At 42.4% G+C, this 17,730-nt stretch overlaps 1 protein-coding gene and 1 long non-coding RNA gene across 2 annotated transcripts; one reads left to right on the top strand and one right to left on the bottom strand.

Annotated features, from left to right (window-relative positions):
• The first annotated feature begins 308 nt into the window (after positions 1–308).
• slc52a3-1 (solute carrier family 52 member 3-1) lies at positions 309–5,459 on the top strand. Its single transcript, XM_029722877.1, has 4 exons — positions 309–500; positions 2,244–3,374; positions 3,603–3,726; positions 4,828–5,459. Exons 2-4 carry the CDS (start codon positions 2,356–2,358, stop codon positions 5,038–5,040), a joined length of 1,356 nt encoding a protein of 451 aa, XP_029578737.1. The 5' UTR covers positions 309–500; positions 2,244–2,355; the 3' UTR covers positions 5,041–5,459.
• A 2,412-nt stretch (positions 5,460–7,871) lies between these two features.
• LOC115168028 (uncharacterized) lies at positions 7,872–14,362 on the bottom strand. The gene is made up of 2 exons (XR_003870609.1): positions 14,063–14,362; positions 7,872–9,544 (listed from the first exon to the last, which is right to left on the bottom strand). It is a non-coding gene; the product is annotated as an uncharacterized LOC115168028 (long non-coding RNA).
• Positions 14,363–17,730: the final 3,368 nt, after the last annotated feature.

Here is a 17,730-nt window from a genome sequence, read left to right as displayed (position 1 = left end):
TTTGGTTAAATGTATATACCTGTTTTGCTTTGTCATTACGTGGTATTGTGTGTAGATTGATGAGGGGGTAAAAAAAACTATTGAATCAATTTTAGAATAAGGCTGTAACGTAACAAAATGTGGAAAAAGTGAAGGGGTCAGAATACTTTCCCAAATGCACTGTAATTGTGGAATGAGAAAAGGGACCTTAGGTCTCCCATTAGTCTCACGGGGCTGGGCAGGTGGAGGAAGGGGACGTCCCATCTCTACTATGTCTGACTTTATGACTGTTGCACAGACTTAAAAAGGACACAGTTGAGTTTAATCTAACACGGTGGAGCTGACTGCTGGACTGGACTCTGAACTACCCACAAGGCACTAGTTTCCTAGTTTTTCCTCCAGCCTGCGTGTGAAGGAGAGAGGAAGCCGGTCACATTGCCCCAAAAAAGCTCTATATATGGGATGAGAGGGAGGAAGTTGGATTCCTCAATAGGGCATCCACCCAGTGGCTCAAGAAACCTGTGAGTACAATTTTTAATCTGCTTGATTCCTATGAGTTGTTTAAAAAATGTTGCATTGCGCCCTAAAGTCAAGCAATGGAACAATAATGATAAGTGTATCAAATTTCATATATTGTAAAGGACGCCTTTTTCAGGTAGATCCTGATGATCTATTCCTCTGACAAGAATAATAGTAATCAATATGAAGTTAAGGTTCTTGCACTCCCTTCACTTTAAAATATTCTTTGTGTGAATTACTGTAACACATCTGGGCTTTGTAAGCCAGGTAGATACACAGAATGTGATGGTATTGGCTCTGACATTGTCTAATTTGTTAGGCCCAACATCATGAAATTATGTAAAAGCTAAACGCCTGTCTGATGTTTCACTAGCAGAGGTAGGAAACGAGCCATGTAGACCAAATTGTGCAGTAGCAAAGTTGACTTTGTAAAGGTAAAAGAAGAGACTTGAGTTCCAGGATCCGGTCGAAGTAAACGTTTTAATACAGAGTTTTGGGTATAGGTGGTCATGTGAAAATGCAAAGGCTAATAGCACCAGTGGCTAAAAAGCCACGACCAAGAATAGCATGGTGCAAATTATGCTTATGAGTCTCAAGAATATATAGTCATTCTGAATTACGTATAGATGCATCTTAACAGACAATGGTTGATATGAAACGGATACAATTCCTAGTTCAACAATGAAACATTTGCCACTTTGAGAACAGCGTGTGATGTTCAGCAGGTTGAGCCGTTTCCAAGGTTTGGATTGTCAGTGTCACGAGTTGAATTGTGTGTCCTGTGTGATCTAGGTGGTCATCAGGCATCTGGCTGGCCAGGCTGGCCACCACTGCCTTGTGGTATGTTGTATTTCTAGACCATGTGTTAGGGAAGTGAAAATTACTTCAGCTGGTTGACATGCGACTGTGTAGAGTAGACCGAAATACTTATCTGTTATATTGCTAGTATTGTCTCAAGGTTTCATGGTCTCCTCAATGGTCTCATCTGTGTATTCATTTAAAATACAATACATCTGATAATCACTACTCCAGCTCCACAGTTAGGTAGATGTCCTTGACTTTGAGGTAATCAGTGTAACTAAATAACTAAACCAGTCATTTCAAAGTGTGACGTGTTACATTTGCACCCTTGAGCAACACCCTGTGCATAAAATATAGGGCACACAGAGGCTGCTTTACACAGGCAGCCCAATTATGATATTTTTTCCACTATTTGGTCTTTTGACCAATCACATCAGATCTTTTCACATTAGATATTTCTCAGAGCTCATCTGATTGGTCAAAATACCAATTTGGTGAATTAAAAGATCAGAATTGGGCTACCTGTCTAAACACAGCCGAGAGCATCAGTGTTTAACTAGATCTGCTTATAACAGGTTGCTTCACCCTGTATGACTAAAGTTACAGTGTAAAACAGCACAGTAAAAAGCTGTTTGGTTAAAAGTTAAAGATCAAATTCCAATGACAATAGGAATGCGCTTTCAATAACTAAGAACAGATTTGGTAAGCCCACAATAACAATGGGATATTTGCTCTTGGTTAATCATTATTGATGGTCCAGGCTATAGGTCAATGCCTACCAGTTGATAGATCCTTACAGAGAGATTTGTGACTACAATACTAACATCTAATACTTTTACTAGCATAATTATTGTCCTAGTCATTTGACCCTCAATCTAATTTGATCGTTTTAGCAGCAATGTCTTTCAGTATTACTGGTATCTCGATATTTCCTCTCTTTCTAGGCTCTGAAGGCTGGCCGGGTTGAAACTGTTCAGAGAGATCTTCACTTCAGATCAGAAGTTCCTCCAGAAGACTACCTCACCTGACCTGACTGGGACCAGCAACAATACAGCCATGTCTCTGCGGATCCATGTGCTGGCCTGCTGCTTCGGCCTGGGCTCCTGGGTGGCTGTCAATGGCCTGTGGGTGGAGCTCCCCCTCATCGTTAACACTCTCCCCGAGGGCTGGGATCTACCATCTTACCTGACCGTTATTATCCAGCTCGCCAACCTGGGGCCTCTGCTGGTCACTCTCATGCACAAGCTGTGTCCGGGCCGTCTGAAGGAGAGAGCTGCCATCTACAGTGTGTTGTCCATAGGTGTCCTGGCCTGTATACTTCTGGCGTTCTCCTGGGACGAGACCACAGTGGTAGCGGCGGCATCTCGGAGCACAGCCTTCTTTATCCTCACCTTCTTCCTGGCCTTGGTGGACTGCACCTCCTCTGTCACCTTCCTGCCCTTCATGATGCAGCTGCCAGCCAACTACATCACCACCTACTTCATTGGAGAGGGCCTGAGTGGCTTTATCCCTGGTCTGGTGGCTCTCGGCCAGGGCATCGGCATGGCCAAGTGTGTGAATGCCACTCAGTCCTCTGGTAACCTCACTGAAGAGGATATGTACATTGTCCAGACCCAGTTTCTACCGCCCAACTTCTCCACTGAGGTGTTTTTCTTCTTCCTGGCAGCCATGATGTGCATCAGCCTGGCAGCATTCTCTGCACTAAACAGGCTCCCACGTAGCTTTGAACTGTCCACAGAGAACTTGGTGCCAGACACTGACACAGTGGCGTCAGTCTGCTCCGGGCTAGACAACCATGGAGCAGTGACTGAAGGGGAGAACTCAAACCCAAAACGCCACAGTGAGGAATCAGGTCAGGCCAGGCCACAGATGGCTAAATCAGGCCACTCTGTTTTCCAGTTAACTTGTATCTATTTCATGGTGGTCTGGGTGAATGGGGCGACTAACGGCCTCTTGACCTCGGTGCAGACATACTCCTGTATGCCCTACGGTAACCTGGCATATCACCTGTCGGCTGCTCTGGCATCCTGTGCCAACCCAGTGGCCTGTATAGTCGCCATGTTTTTTCCTAAAAGGTAAAACCTCAAATAGCCTCAGTAACTCTCTAAATGGATTCATGTGGTTGAAATAGCTTTCCACTGTTAAAGGTTGACACATTTTACAGCATGCTAAGGTACAAATATGGTATATACTAGTATATGATAAAGTAATTCAGCTTTCCCTCACTATCTCTGCGGTTATCTAGAATGTCTTTACTTCAGATACAGGTACCTAACCAGTTCCTGTTCTGAGTCTCTGTTTAGGTCACTAGTGCTCCTGGGTGTACTGTGTCTCATTGGATCAGTCTTTGGAGGATACAACATGGCAATGGCCACCATGAGTCCATGTCCACTATTTCAAGGTTCCGCACTGGGTGAAGCCATCATAGTGAGTAACACACCTCCACCTGTAGAGATACTGTAGGTCTCAGTCCAGAGACACTTTCCAAGAAAAGGTTGGCCCTCTGTCAGTTAATTTATCCTTGTTATTGCAGAAAAGGAATAGTGACAAAGTTGTTGCTGTCATTTATGGAAGATGCTATCACCTTTTATTTTCTGGAATACCAATGATCTACAATAACTATACCAAGATAACATTTACAATTTAGTAATTTAGCAGACGCTTTTATCCAGAGAGACTTATCTTAAGATAGCTAGGTGGTACAACCACATATCTCAGTCACAGTAAGTCCATTTTTCCTCAAAGTAGCTGTCAGCAAAGTCAGTGCGAGTAGGAGGGGAGAAGTCAAGTGCGAGTATTAGTTCATAAAAGGCACTTGTTTTTGTTTGGGGGAGCTAATGTGGGATTATTTAAGATACTCTTTGAAGAGGTAGGGTTTCAGATGTTTTTGTAAAATGGGCAGGGACTCTGCTGTCCTAGCTTCAAGGGGAAGCTGGTTCCACCATTGGGGTGCCAGGACAGAGAAGAGCTTTGACTGGGCTGAGCGGGAGCTGCCGTCCCGTAGGTGGCAGAACGGAGTACTCGGGTTGGGGTGTAGGGTTTGAGCATAGCCTGAAGTTAGGGAGAGGTAGTTCCTCTTGCTGCTCCATAGGCAAATACCATAGTTTTGTAGTGGATGTGAGCTTCAACGGCAACATACCGAAACAAGACTAACTATGCAAGACTTAGTATGCATAACAAACTATACAAGAGATTTTGTTGTAGAGTTAGGATTCTATTGCATTGCCAGGCAGGACTCAGGCATGTACTCTACACAGACCGGTGCGCCATAACCAATCAGAGCTGAAGTAGGCCTATATGCAAATTGACAATTGCCATATATAGATCTGTGCCATTCCCTTTGAACTGGACTGTTTGTACAACATCAACTTAAAGCGGGTACAGCCTGAGTGTTCACAGTAAACGTGTGCCGGATGTTGCACAGAAATTTCACAACCTTCAGGTTTGCGCTCAGCAGACCTGAAATTTGCTTAGTGACGAAAATGTTTTGAGGGAACATTACTGATAATGTTACCTTGTAACCCTCAGGTGCTGTCGTGGGTCTTCTTCACAGGGATACTGTCTTATGTCAAGGTGATGGTGGGTGTCATCTTCAGAGATGAGAGCCACAGCGCCCTGGTGTGGTGTGGAGCAGCGGCACAGACAGGCTCTCTGCTGGGCTCTGTCATCATGTTCCCACTGGTAAATGTGTACAACCTGTTTCAGTCAGGAGACTTCTGTAACACCAAGTGCCCTTTATGATGGTGACCTATTCCTAAAACACTAACATAACCACAGGTAAGTAGCCTTGTCCAAGCCAGAATGGCCCATCTCATGTTTCTGTACAAGTACACTCCCGGAAAGGACACTAGTACCTGGTAGTACTTATACCAACTGCGGTGGTGTGTGAATAATGTGGGGAATGAACAATGACTGGACAAGATTAGAGATTGGACATACCTTCAAGGGCACTCTCTTCTGAGAGAAATCCACCTGGATCAATGGACTAAAATATAACATTTCAAAATGTTGCTCAATTAATATTTGAAAATATTTTTTATAAAGTGTGATTCACAACCCACGCTCAAGGTTAGCAATGATTGTTTAAAATGTGTGCCCTAGTAAGTGGGTGAAGCACCTTTAAATACTTTCTGTGAATAGCCTAAATCTTTTAATCTTTATTGTGTTGACTTTTTTGTTGTTGTTGGACCAAATCTTTATTCATTTTAAAATGTGTTGTTGGGGTAGGCTACATGCACAAATTCACATAATTTAATAGTTAAGCCCCCCCCCCCCCCCCCGCACAACAACTTCAATTTGTCGGGGAAGAGACTACACGGTGTCAGAAGCGTTCCACAAAACATTAGGACCACCTACCTAATATTGAGTTGCACCCCTTTTGCCCTAAGAACAACCTCAATTCCTCGGGCATGGACTACAAGGTGTCGAAAGCATTCCCCGGAGATGCTGGCCCATGTTGACTGGATATCCTTTGGATGGTGGACCATTCTTGATACACAAGGGAAACTGTTGAACGTGAAAAACCCAGCAGCGCCCCATTCAAAGGAACTTAAATATTTTGTCTTGCCCATTCACCCTCTGAGTGGCACACATACACAATCCATGTCTCAATTGTCTCAAGGCTTAAAAATCATTTTTAACCTGTCTCCTCCCCTTCATCTACACTCACTTGAAGTAGGTTAAACAGGTGACATCAATAAGGGATACTAGCTTTCATCTGAAATCACCTGGTCAGTCTGTCATGTTTAATGTTTTGTATACTCAGTGTATGTATGTATGTATGTATGTATGTATGTATGTATGTATGTATGTATGTATGTATGTATGTATGTATGTATGTATGTATGTATGTATGTATGTATGTATGTATGTATGTACAGTACCAGTCAAAAGCTAAGACACACCTACTCATTCATGGGTTTTTCTTTATTTTTACTATTTTCTACATTGTAGAATAATAGTGAAGACATCGAAATTATGAAATAACACATATGGAATCCTGTAGTAACCAAAAAAGTGTTAAATAAAAGTCAGATTCTTCAGTAGTAGCCACCCTTTGCCTTGATGACAGCTTTGCACACTCTTGGCATTCTCTCAACCAGCTTCATGAGGCAGTCACCTGGAATGCATTTCAATTAACAGGTATGCCTTGACCTTTTAAGGATTAGACCCTTTCTCCCCAATTTTCTCCTAAAATTACATACCCAAATCAAACTACCTGTAGCTCAGGACCTGAAGCAAGGATATGCAAATTCTTGATACCATTTCAAAGGAAACACTTGACGTTTGTGGAAATGTGAAATTAATGTAGGAGAATATAACACAGAAATGGTAAAAGATAATACAAAAAAAACATTTTACATTTCTTTTGTAACATCAACATTGAAATGCAAGAGAAAGGCCATAAGGCCATAAATTCCACCCCAGGGGCCATTTAGATTTTGGCCACTAGATGGCAGCAGTGTATGTGAAGTTAGCTTGCAGGCGAACGGCCCACCACAAGGAGTCGCTGGAGTCGTCTGTCCTCGGTTGCAACACTCACTACCGAGTTCTAAAACTGCCTCTGGCAGCAACGTCAGCACAAGAAGTGTTCATCGGGAGCTTCATGAAATGGGTTTCCATGGCCGAGCAGCCGCACACAAGCCTAAGATCAACATGTGCAATTCCAAGCGTCAGCTGGAGTTGTGCAAAGCTTGCTGCCATAGGACTCTGGACCAGTGGAAACACGTTCTCTGGAGTGATGAATCTCGCTTCACCATCTGGCAGTCTGACAAATCTGGGTTTGCTGGATGCCAGGAGAACGCTACCTGCCCAAATGCACAGTGTCAACTGTAAAGTTTGGTGGAGGAGGAATAATGCTCTGGGGCTGTTTTTCAAGGATCGTGCCAGGCCTCTTAGTTCCAGTGAAGGGAAATCTTAACGCTACAGCATACAATAACATTCTAGACGATTCTGTGTCCAACTTTGTGGCAACAGTTTGGGGAAGCCCTTTCCAGTTTCAGCATGACAATGCCCCTGTGCACAAAGTGAGGTCCATACAGAAATGGTTTGTCAAGAAGAACTTGACTGGCCTGCACAGAGCCTTGACCTCAACCCCATCAAACACCTTTGGGATGAATTGGAACGCTGACTGCGAGACAGGCTGAATAGCCCAACATCAGTGCCCGACCTCACTAATGCTCTTGTGGCTGATTGGAAGCAAGTCCCCGCAGCAATGTTCCAACATCTAGTGGAAAGCCTTCCCAGAAGAGTGGGAATAGGAGCAAAGGGGGGACCAACTCCTTATTAATTATATATTGTTTATTTGTATGTTTGGCTTTAGCTGAGATTATTCTTTACAGAGTCAAGTATATTTTTCAAGGCCTCAATTGTTCTTTGTCAAGCACCATTCATTCTCACTGTTGATAATTCTAATGTTATATTAGAATATTGTAATATTGTATTATCTAATAGTGATAATAGTAATAATAGTAACTGTATCCACTGGCGAATTGGGAGAGAGTGAGGTGAATGCCATATAACAGCCAACATCTTTTTTTCCGGCAGTGCTGCCTGCCAGCAGTAATTGTCTCTGATTTATTGAGTCATTAAGTAACATAGTAGATGCAAAGCATTGCATATTTACATTCATGCACTTTGAAATTGAGTAACTTTGACCCAGAAGCATTTAACTGCAGGGCAATCACACATCCTATGAAGGAATGTGCCTACCTGATTTAGGGGACACAGTGAACAGTTGGGGCAAATTTCATCATAAAACGTTTCGTTGGTGTTAAATACAGTCTGTTAACAAACTTCAATGTATAAGGTGATGGTTCGGATTACGGGATGCCAAAGTCATATTTTTCATATTCTGTTTGACTTAAAGGGTTGTTCATATTCACTTAGATCTGTGGACCATAATTATTTTAATAGCTAGCTCGGAATATGAGCTTTCAAAAAGTTGTTTATATAGTATAGAGATCAGCCCTTTCGGGAGTCCAGGTTCAGTAGTTGGGTTTTCCAAGGGACTCCATAGGCCAGCATAGTTGACCTAAGTTGTAAATATAGAAAAAAGGAGTTGCCTGTAATGTGCCTTTCAAATTTTGGAGTGTTCCCAAACCATTACTTTCATTGATAACGGCAAGGATACAGATTCCACATTTGGACTATTGGGGGGAATGCAAAAGGCTGCCCTCCAGATCGCCAGGTGTTATAGTGAAATATTGAAGTATGGGCACGCCATTTTGATTCTCAGTTACATTGTTTTTAAATGTTGTGCCAAATAGAGATTGCTTAAGCAATAATGGCACCAAACCGTAGTTTACCTTGTTTAACAGATATATCAGTTAAGACCAACTCTTCCATGGCAATAGGAGACACTATATTTCTCTATATACACAGCCAGGGGGCGGAAGAATCATGTCTAAACCAATTTAGGATTGTTGACTTTTTTCATACATGTATGATTTTTTTGAACCAAGTTGAATATGTGGAATAAGCAGAATCCAGATTCACTCAAAATCAAGTCAATTAAGTAAATAACACCTTATTAAATAAATTATTAAACAGACAAGACTGTTTATCAGACAGATGATGTCACCTTGTATTGCTACTAGTGAACCCACTGGGCTCTTTGCTGTGTGTGAATGTTACACATTGCAACTCTAGATGGCATCACTATACCATGTCAGAAAAAAGTGCCTACAATTCTTTGCATTCCTCTGGCACCCCAGCAGATTCTCTTTACACAAAATAAATTTAATTACACTTTGTCTATTTAACACTGCTTTTATATCTCTATGTTTGTGTGTGTCTGTGAACGTTTTCAAGAGCTTTCCATGTAAGATCATCATATGACTTGCACTGTTGATTGTTTTTGTAAATACAGTATAGATCACACGACGTCATGTGTCAATATGTTCAATGTCATGTGTTCACTCACGTACAATGTGGCTTCGAGACATACTATGGCTATCATGCATGTCTGAGAATTTGATTATTGCAGATTACAGCACCTTCTCTCAGGAGGACGCTGCTCTTCCATGGGAAGCGTGATGTCCCCATCAGCAGCTGTTGTTCCTTCAGTCTCTATCCCCTTCCCCTCAGACGAGTGGCGGACCACAAATAGGTCCCCCTAGCAGCCCCAGGTCTGAGGAGAAGCCCAGGGAGGGGGTCACTAACGAAGGGAGGTCAGAGTAGAGTAGGCAGTCAGTCGGCTGTTGGCCCTGTCGCTGGTCACTTGGGAGCTCCGCTGACCCCGGCACTGAGTAAAAACAAAAAAGAAAGAGGGCAATGATTATCCCCACCCTGCCTCTGGGTCAGCTGAGGATCAGGCTAAGAGCAGATGTGACTTTCTCACTTGGATTTGAGGAAAGGAAACCCCCTTTTCCTGGAATCACTGCAGTGGTTTACTCACATTGTTGACAATGAATAAGCCTGAGCTATTTTATCATTAGTGGATTATATCATGTAAAAGAAAAATGTAAAGGTAGTTTGGATAAAGTGTTACATTAAGTTGAAGATGAATCAGAATGTGTCTGTATTTCTTTTTTATTTTATATAAAAGCTCCTTTTTTGTTTTGGGCACTTACACAGCTTGTTACGCACAATTCACCGCATCTTGCATGCAAATGTCATTCCGCTTTGCTTCACAACGACCATGAATATCTCAGTGCAACTAAGAGGTTTTCTGCTAGCTTCATTAGCTGAATTCCTTGATTGGCCTGGGCTTTTGTGGCGAGGCATTGACAAGACAGCACAAAGCAGCAGCAGCAAAAGAAAAGTGTATCATTTTCATCCGAGTGTCAGATGGCCCATCGCTTCTCCAGCTGGACAGGAGGGGCTGTGGCCACCTGGATTCCCTGTCTTGGTCCTGTGAGATCCTGCAGTCTCCTCTGCCATGTGAGGACTCCACTTACTACGCCACTGAGAGGCCCATCTGGTCAGGACGACACCTCCCAGTGTGGACCCCCACCCTCACACCCAAACGAACCCCCACCCTCACACCCAAACGAACCCCCACCCTCACACCCCACTGAACCACCACCCTACCCAGCCGCTTCCCCTCCCAGCTCCCAGCTAAATGAGCAGCGCATCAAATTGAATAGGGAATTTACCCTCTTTAATTAACAGAATCAGAGGATGAATTCAGAAAATGACACGATGAACTCTAAACCACCACTCTAAATAAATATCCTATCTGACTAGTTGCTGAATCCACAGATATGTCACCTGTGCCTGACACTGTAACTGTGATTGTATGACCCCCTTTGTAAAGTCGGTAAAACAACAGTCATTTAAGAATTCATGATTAACATTAATACTCAAATTTACTACACCAACCGCTAAAAAGTAGCGTAATTAGACTAGTAAAATTATAAAGCTGTTTTGTCAAAACGTCAACAAAATCCAAAATGTGGGGGAAATTTGCATGGGGACATTTTTGCTTGAGCAAACCCAGATGGAGACAAATGCTGGCAGCTGATATTCAGGTGAACAGCTTGTGGAAACCAATTGCTGATGCATGCAGACAATCAAGTGACAGACACACAAGGAAATATTCAGACATTAGTACTTCAATAAGTACGCCCCATCTCCTATCAATTTCTATTTAAATAATGCTATCCCATAAAATTAGATTGAACGTTACAGCCCTCTGTCATTTCCCTGTATTCTCTCCCTGTAGACAGCAGTGCTCATGCCTGCTCTTCTTTTTCCATCAGCTGATATTGATGTTAGTTTAATGAAGTGCCTACCGCTCCACTCTTGGAAGGGACAAGTCTGTCAGCATATGTAAATGCTTCCTGCTTGTCAATGTGGCTGGGGGTTCTGCAGGGGTCAGCATGCACCCACCAACCCCCTCTCTGGGAACCCTTTGTTCTGGGGGCTGACTGTGCCATATGTGGGGACCAATGATAGAGATGCACAGCAGGGAGAAGGGGGAAACTTGTTACGCTGTTGTAGTGAGCTAATTACTACACTTACCTAGTTGATAGAAGAGCGCTCATGAGTGAGTAACTAAATAGACAAATGTTTCACCTATTCTTCATGGATGTCTGTCTGAAAGCATGTTTACTAAAATGTCAGTGATTTGGACTGTAGTTAAATTCTTATGGCACTTTGATGATCACTGTTTGGGAAAAGGTTTTTCTCATTTTGTAACCATAAACAGGTACAAATGGTAGATAACAGGAATATAAAGTAAAATCTTCACAGTGCTTCTTTGCATTGTACTGTGCAATTCAAAGGCAATTGACTGGTTCATGGTACCTGACTGCCAGCCTCATAACCTTGAGATGACATAGAGAAACGATTTGGGAAAATGTTGATTCCTCCGTTAGTTCCTGAGTTGAACCTCACCTGACTGGGCCTGATTTTGATGTTGACACAATGCCCATGTGGCTGGCCAACCAGTCATTTTCATTCATTATAATTTATATCATTATAATGTATATCTTCTCTGTATGCGTCCCAAAATGGCACACTATTCCCTACATAGTGCACTACTTTTGACCAGAACGCTATGGGAATAGGGTGCCACTTGGGACAAAGTCTCTGTTCCTAATGCTCTGAGTTATGTGATGAGGCATTGGCAGTCTGTGCTACATCAATGGTTACAGGATGAGATGCCAGGCTAGCATTGATGCAGTAGCACAGTTGACATGCCAGGCTGTGCTCAATAAAGCAGCAGACTCTACAGACCATTGACAGTACCAAGCAGCATACTGTACTGCAAGCAGTAATGTGGTGAGAGATCCCATTAGGGTCAAAGGACCTGTGGATAGGGTTTATGATGACCGGCTTCCATTATCTAGGACCATTTTATCTTTCTGTGGACCACCTGCAGAATTAGCTAACCGTTTCCCACACAGCGATGTGATGATCATGGGTTAAGATTTAGTTATATAAATATTATGACCATTCCCTGTAAAACTAGCTTTTATATCTATGGTAATCAACAATAGAAGCATTGAATTATTGATCGCTACTCTGATGGGTCCAGTAAGGGATGGTTTGGGGCAACAATATTGGATGCCCCTTTTGGATACCCATATGATGATGGGGATTTTGACCCCCCTTTAACACTGAGAGCTCTCTCGTTGCATGGACCCCCCCTTCCCCTACAGCACCCTACCCCCCTTGACCAGTCTGGCACAGCTGCTGGGAGTTGCCAAGCCCGGCCGAGGCATAGGCCCTTTGTCTGTGGGGCCAGTCAAGTGGAAAATGGCCACTACAGAGAGCCCACTTCAGAGAGCCGTCACCCTTTGAAGGGGATTGATGGCCTTTGACAGCCACAGTGTTAACATGGAGCACATAGGAACACAGCACGGCTATTATTGTGTTTACCAGTGTAGGGGGAGAAAAGAGAGGATAAAGGGGAGACCCCCTTGGTTGATATTTGCAGCCAACAGAGACAAGGGGCTTGTCTTACGGACAAGCATCACAGACCGATGACATATGATAACTGACAGCCAGGTATAGCTGTATATCATATTTGCATAATATCTGCTGCTCCATTGGTACTGTAAACAAACCACTCGTCTGCTGAATAATATGTCCTCAACCAGGCCATCATAGTAATATTAGGGACAGTTCGAAAACAAATGCACCGCCCCTTCCCAAGGTAAAAAATATCTTCACATGATCCCTCCCGCACTGTAAATTAAATGTGCACACCCCCCCTCGTTGAATTAGCTCAAAATAATGTTTACGACCACAAATAACAATAACTGTACCAACCTTGTGTTTATAAATGTGGATATCGACTTTGCCACTTCAGCATGTTTTTGTAGTGGCACAGTTGATGCCACACAGGGTTACGGGCCAGAAGGTTGATGGTTCTTCGACCACTCACTCTCTCTGCCTGTGTCATTACACTACGATCAAAGCCGGCTGCAGACAATGATTTTCAACATTTTGATGGTATATTTATAATTACAGTGAGCTCCAAAAGTATTGTTGTTTTGGCTCTGTAATCTAGAGCTTTGGATTTGAAATGATACAATGACTATGAGTTTAAAGTGCAGGCTGTCAGCTTTAATTTGAGGATATTTTCAAGTTTCTACTGTCACAAGCTTAATGTAGTCATTGCATGCTAGGAATATGAAACCAAATACTTAACTTTTTACTACTTTAATAGTAATGTACATATAAGTGAATTTGTCCCAATACTTTTGGTCCCCTGAAATGGTGGGACAATTAATTTGAAAATACCTTCAAATTAAAGCTGACAGTGTGCACTTTAACCTCATAGTCGTTGTATCATTTCAAATCCAAAGTGCTGGAGTACAGAGCCAAAACATCAACAAATGTGTTACTGTCCCAATACTTTTGGAGCTCACTGTTTATAAATACTGTATATGCAATTTATTTTCCACCAACAGGTTTCTGTGCCAATGCACCATACAACCAATAAGCAAAGCATACCAACTTCGGGCACTTCAACATCAAGATTTGCATTTTCAACACCACAATCAAATAGACTATGTCAATCTCGACAAACAGAAAATACTTCCCTCCCTCCCTTGTCCCCAATATTGAAGGCTTGGCTATATGGAGTACCACCATATGAGTCATAAAACCCGGAAAATGGTTTCAATCGTTATTTCACCATTCATTTTTCCATATGGGATTTTAGAACTACTGTATATAAGGTCTGTGTTTCATGTAGGTTTACCCTGGCATTACGTTTTGATAACCGCGCGAATATTTCACTTTTATCAATAATTAGCATTGCACATTTTTTTGAGTAAATTGAGGTGAAAATATTGACAAAACGTACCTTGTCCAAGAGAGAATTACACGGCTATCAAAACGTCACGCCAAGGTAAGCCTACACCAAACATACAATTTATTAGAGTTTGTTGTAATATTCACGATGTGAAAAAGGAATGGTGGAAAAACCATTGTGACCATTTCCGTGTTTTTATGGGTATTATGACGTGTCCACTGTTGCGGACTATTGAAGCAGGTCCTTGGTGCGCATGAAGCTTTCCTTAATAACTGGGCCTGCTGGGAGCCACATCATTAAAGGACGACTTGGGAGAATTATGATCTGCAACAAACAGCGCATCTCAGTATCAGAAGTAAAATTACAGCCAGACTGGCCTGCTACAATGCCTTTCTAGACCTTATAAACTGTTGAGAGTAGACCCACAACTGACCTATATGGAATAAATTGAATTAAATGTTCAAATGACAGGACTTTTGCGCCGTTATTCAATTACATTATTCACTGCCATTTACAGCGTAGAGAATACTTTTGTACTCACTTGTTGTAGGCTAGTCTAGATAATTGAATTGTCCCTAAACAAGATCAATCGGGGAGCTTTTTGAGCTGCTTGTCTCACGTCTTCAATGTTCTTTCATGTGCGATGACGTACCTGGCCACTTCGCTGCCTATCAGCTATTCATCCTTGTTCTCGTGGATTTATATTGCAGCTTTTAATGATTTTATTTGTGGTATGATTGCTAGTTAGCCCATTGCAGATCTGGACATACGACCACCTACCACTATCTTCACTATGAATGGTGGATAGAAGGCAGAATAGACAGTTAGACTGGTAGACTATATTGACCTGTGTTATATTTAGCGCATAGTGCATACGGGAAGTAGCAAAACACTTTCATAGGGGAAGCGCATGTAAGCAGATTTGGACATTTGGCTAGGATGGAAGAAATTATATAATGACACACTACCCTCCCCCAACTGTCCCTTGGTTATATAGGTTACAGTGAAACGTCTCAGCTGGTGTGCTTACAGTTGGTTAATTATTTACTCCATTTCCAATGTGTAGAGCAGCTGAATGTGCAACAGTGATTATATCTGCAACAAATGGTTTTGCTATGGTATGTCATTATCCAGATTCTCAGTAGTTGGACCATTTTCTGCCACAGATGCCACTGTTGTATTACGTCTCACATGAGTTAGTCTGGGGGCTAATATGGGTTTACTACAAAAGAGCAGGAGGCGTCATTGTGTTAAAGCTCACCTGATCTCAGTCTTCTGTCATATGGCAGTTCCACCTTCTCACAGGTCCCTCTCCTCAGGGCCCTGCCTCAGGGTGGTCCATCGGGGGAGTTATGGAACTGATGTCTGATGTGGGTGAAGGTGGTAACATATTATACAGAGACGGTAGTTAGCACAAACTAATTCTTAGACATCCGTTCGAATGCAGCCACGAAGTCCCACTTTATTACTGAACAATTTTACCTGGAAAAAAACAGTGAGAAATCTGATCTGGAAAACATCCCAAAACCGTAGCTTACCTTGCATAACTGATTTATTATTTTCTGCTGAGGCAGAGTTTTCCTCTTTGTCCTTGAGCACCTGCTGGTGTTATCTTCTCCTATAGTGTTCATTGTCAGAGGCTTTTGATGGTGCTGTGTTGTATGGCTTGAGTGTGCTTTGAATGTGAAGTTCTGTGTGTGTCACACAGCACAAATGTATAGGTCTTTGAAAGCAAAATATTTCATTTTGTGATTTTGGACTGTGGCGTGTATGCATCTTTCTAAACAGGTGAGGGGACAGAACCACAGGTAATGGTTTATCCACCAGCCCACCCCTGACGACAGTGGTGCTTTGCAATAATGGCCAGATCGATGAATAAGGTGTCTATTTGGACTCAGTTCAAGGGAAATGTCCTTGCGTGGTCTTCACCTTTCTGATTGAAATGATGAACTTTGATACCTGGTATCTAACAGAGGACCTTGAGTGCTCAATAAAAAGTGAATGGTCTTTTCAAGGTTTGATGATTTACTTTCTCCTTCATTCATTTATTTAGTTGCCTTAATTCCTGAAACATTATGCCTATAAGCAGAATTATTCAAGATAAGAAACAAAGTATGTATTATGCTCATGTTGCTCTGTGGTATTGTTCACTTTCCTTGCTGCCCTCACTTTACTATGATTTACTTCATCATGTGGATAGATATAGGATGCATGAAATAATGTAATATGCTAATTTGACATCTGCATACTGCCATGCCTCGGTGCCAGCTATAAAAGGACAAGAACACAATCACACTCTCTTTGATGACGACAATTGGCAAAGTCCCCAACCCTTAAAGTGACCTGCGCTGCTGTTGCTGGATGAATCCGGTGGGGAGAGAGTGCACTCAGTATATCTACAGTACAGGGCCTAGATTCACACTATCCAGCACAGCAGACAATGTCCTTGAGAGTTAATGCCCTATTAGTTTATCTAACAGTTTAACTTGTTCCTGTTTTCTTTCACAGCATTTATAGATCGCATTTTGAACTTTGTTTATGATTATGCATAGATAGTAAAAAGCATTGGGGAATATCTTGACAAGTTATTTAAATTTGTGCCTCCCAAACATGCATTTCGGAAAATGCTAGTGAGGACAGCCAACAACCCCATTGAGAAATTAGCAGCCAGCCCCATACCAACGACTCTCTGTTGTTTATGAATAATTCAGCTGTCAGAGAGAGGTGAAGCCTGGGAGACCTTGTCACTGGCATTTGACTAAGCACACTGTGGCCTGAGGGGGACACTCTAAACCTGAGAGATTGGTTCTGCTTAGTTTCTCCCAGGTTCTAATGCATACTCTGTGTCACGTCCTGACCAGTAAAGGGGGTTATTTGTCATTATAGTTGGTCAGGGCGTGGCAGGGGGGTGTTTGTTTTGTGTGTTTGGGTATTGTGGGTTTAGGTTCTAGTTTTCCTATTTCTATGTTTAATCTAGCTTTTCTATTTCTACGTGAGTTTTGGCAATGACCTCAAATTAGAGGCAGCTGGTTGTTGTTGTCTCTAATTGGAGGCCATATTTAGTTGTATTTGTTTTCACTTGTGTTTGTGGGTGGTTGTTTCTAGTATAGTCTGTGCACCTTACTGGACTGTTTTTGTTGTTTGTTTATTTTGATTAAGTGTTTTCTTTAATAAAATGAAGAAGATGAGCACTTAACCCGCTGCGTTTTGGTCCCCCTTCAACGACGCTTGTGACACTGCTGATGTGACCGACTGGGTTATGTTACCAACTGGGTTGAAACCTGGGTCTCTGGTGTGCCAAAAGACAGTGTTAGCCTGCTGATCTAAAGTTTAGGTTTTACCAGGGACCAGAAAGTTTCTGGATGTACACTGAAATGGGGATTAACCACTAAAGTCCCACTAAAAGTCTGCTTAAAAAGGTAGTTGATTATCATCACAACAATGATCCAAATAGATTATACAGATGACTTGGGCAAGTGTAAGTTATTTTTACATTAAATCATTTGAATTGCTGTTGTGCAGTTGCTGCCAAATTACTGTAAGTGTTGTGTGTTAGCCTGGCCTGATTCATCATATTAAACTTGAGGTCATTATGCCCTTTAGGTCAGTCAGAGACAACTCTTCCTTTCTTTCTCCCTCTCTCCCTGCTCCCCTTTCCCTCTCCCTTCTCCCCCTCTCTCTCCCTGCCTTCTTCTGCCTCTCCCCCTCTCCTTTTCTCT

This window comes from Salmo trutta, chromosome 30 (assembly GCF_901001165.1).
Source record: "Salmo trutta chromosome 30, fSalTru1.1, whole genome shotgun sequence".
NCBI lineage: Eukaryota > Metazoa > Chordata > Actinopteri > Salmoniformes > Salmonidae > Salmo > Salmo trutta.
Note: the sequence above shows the minus strand (reverse complement) of the source record. Positions and strands in the feature narration are given on the sequence as shown.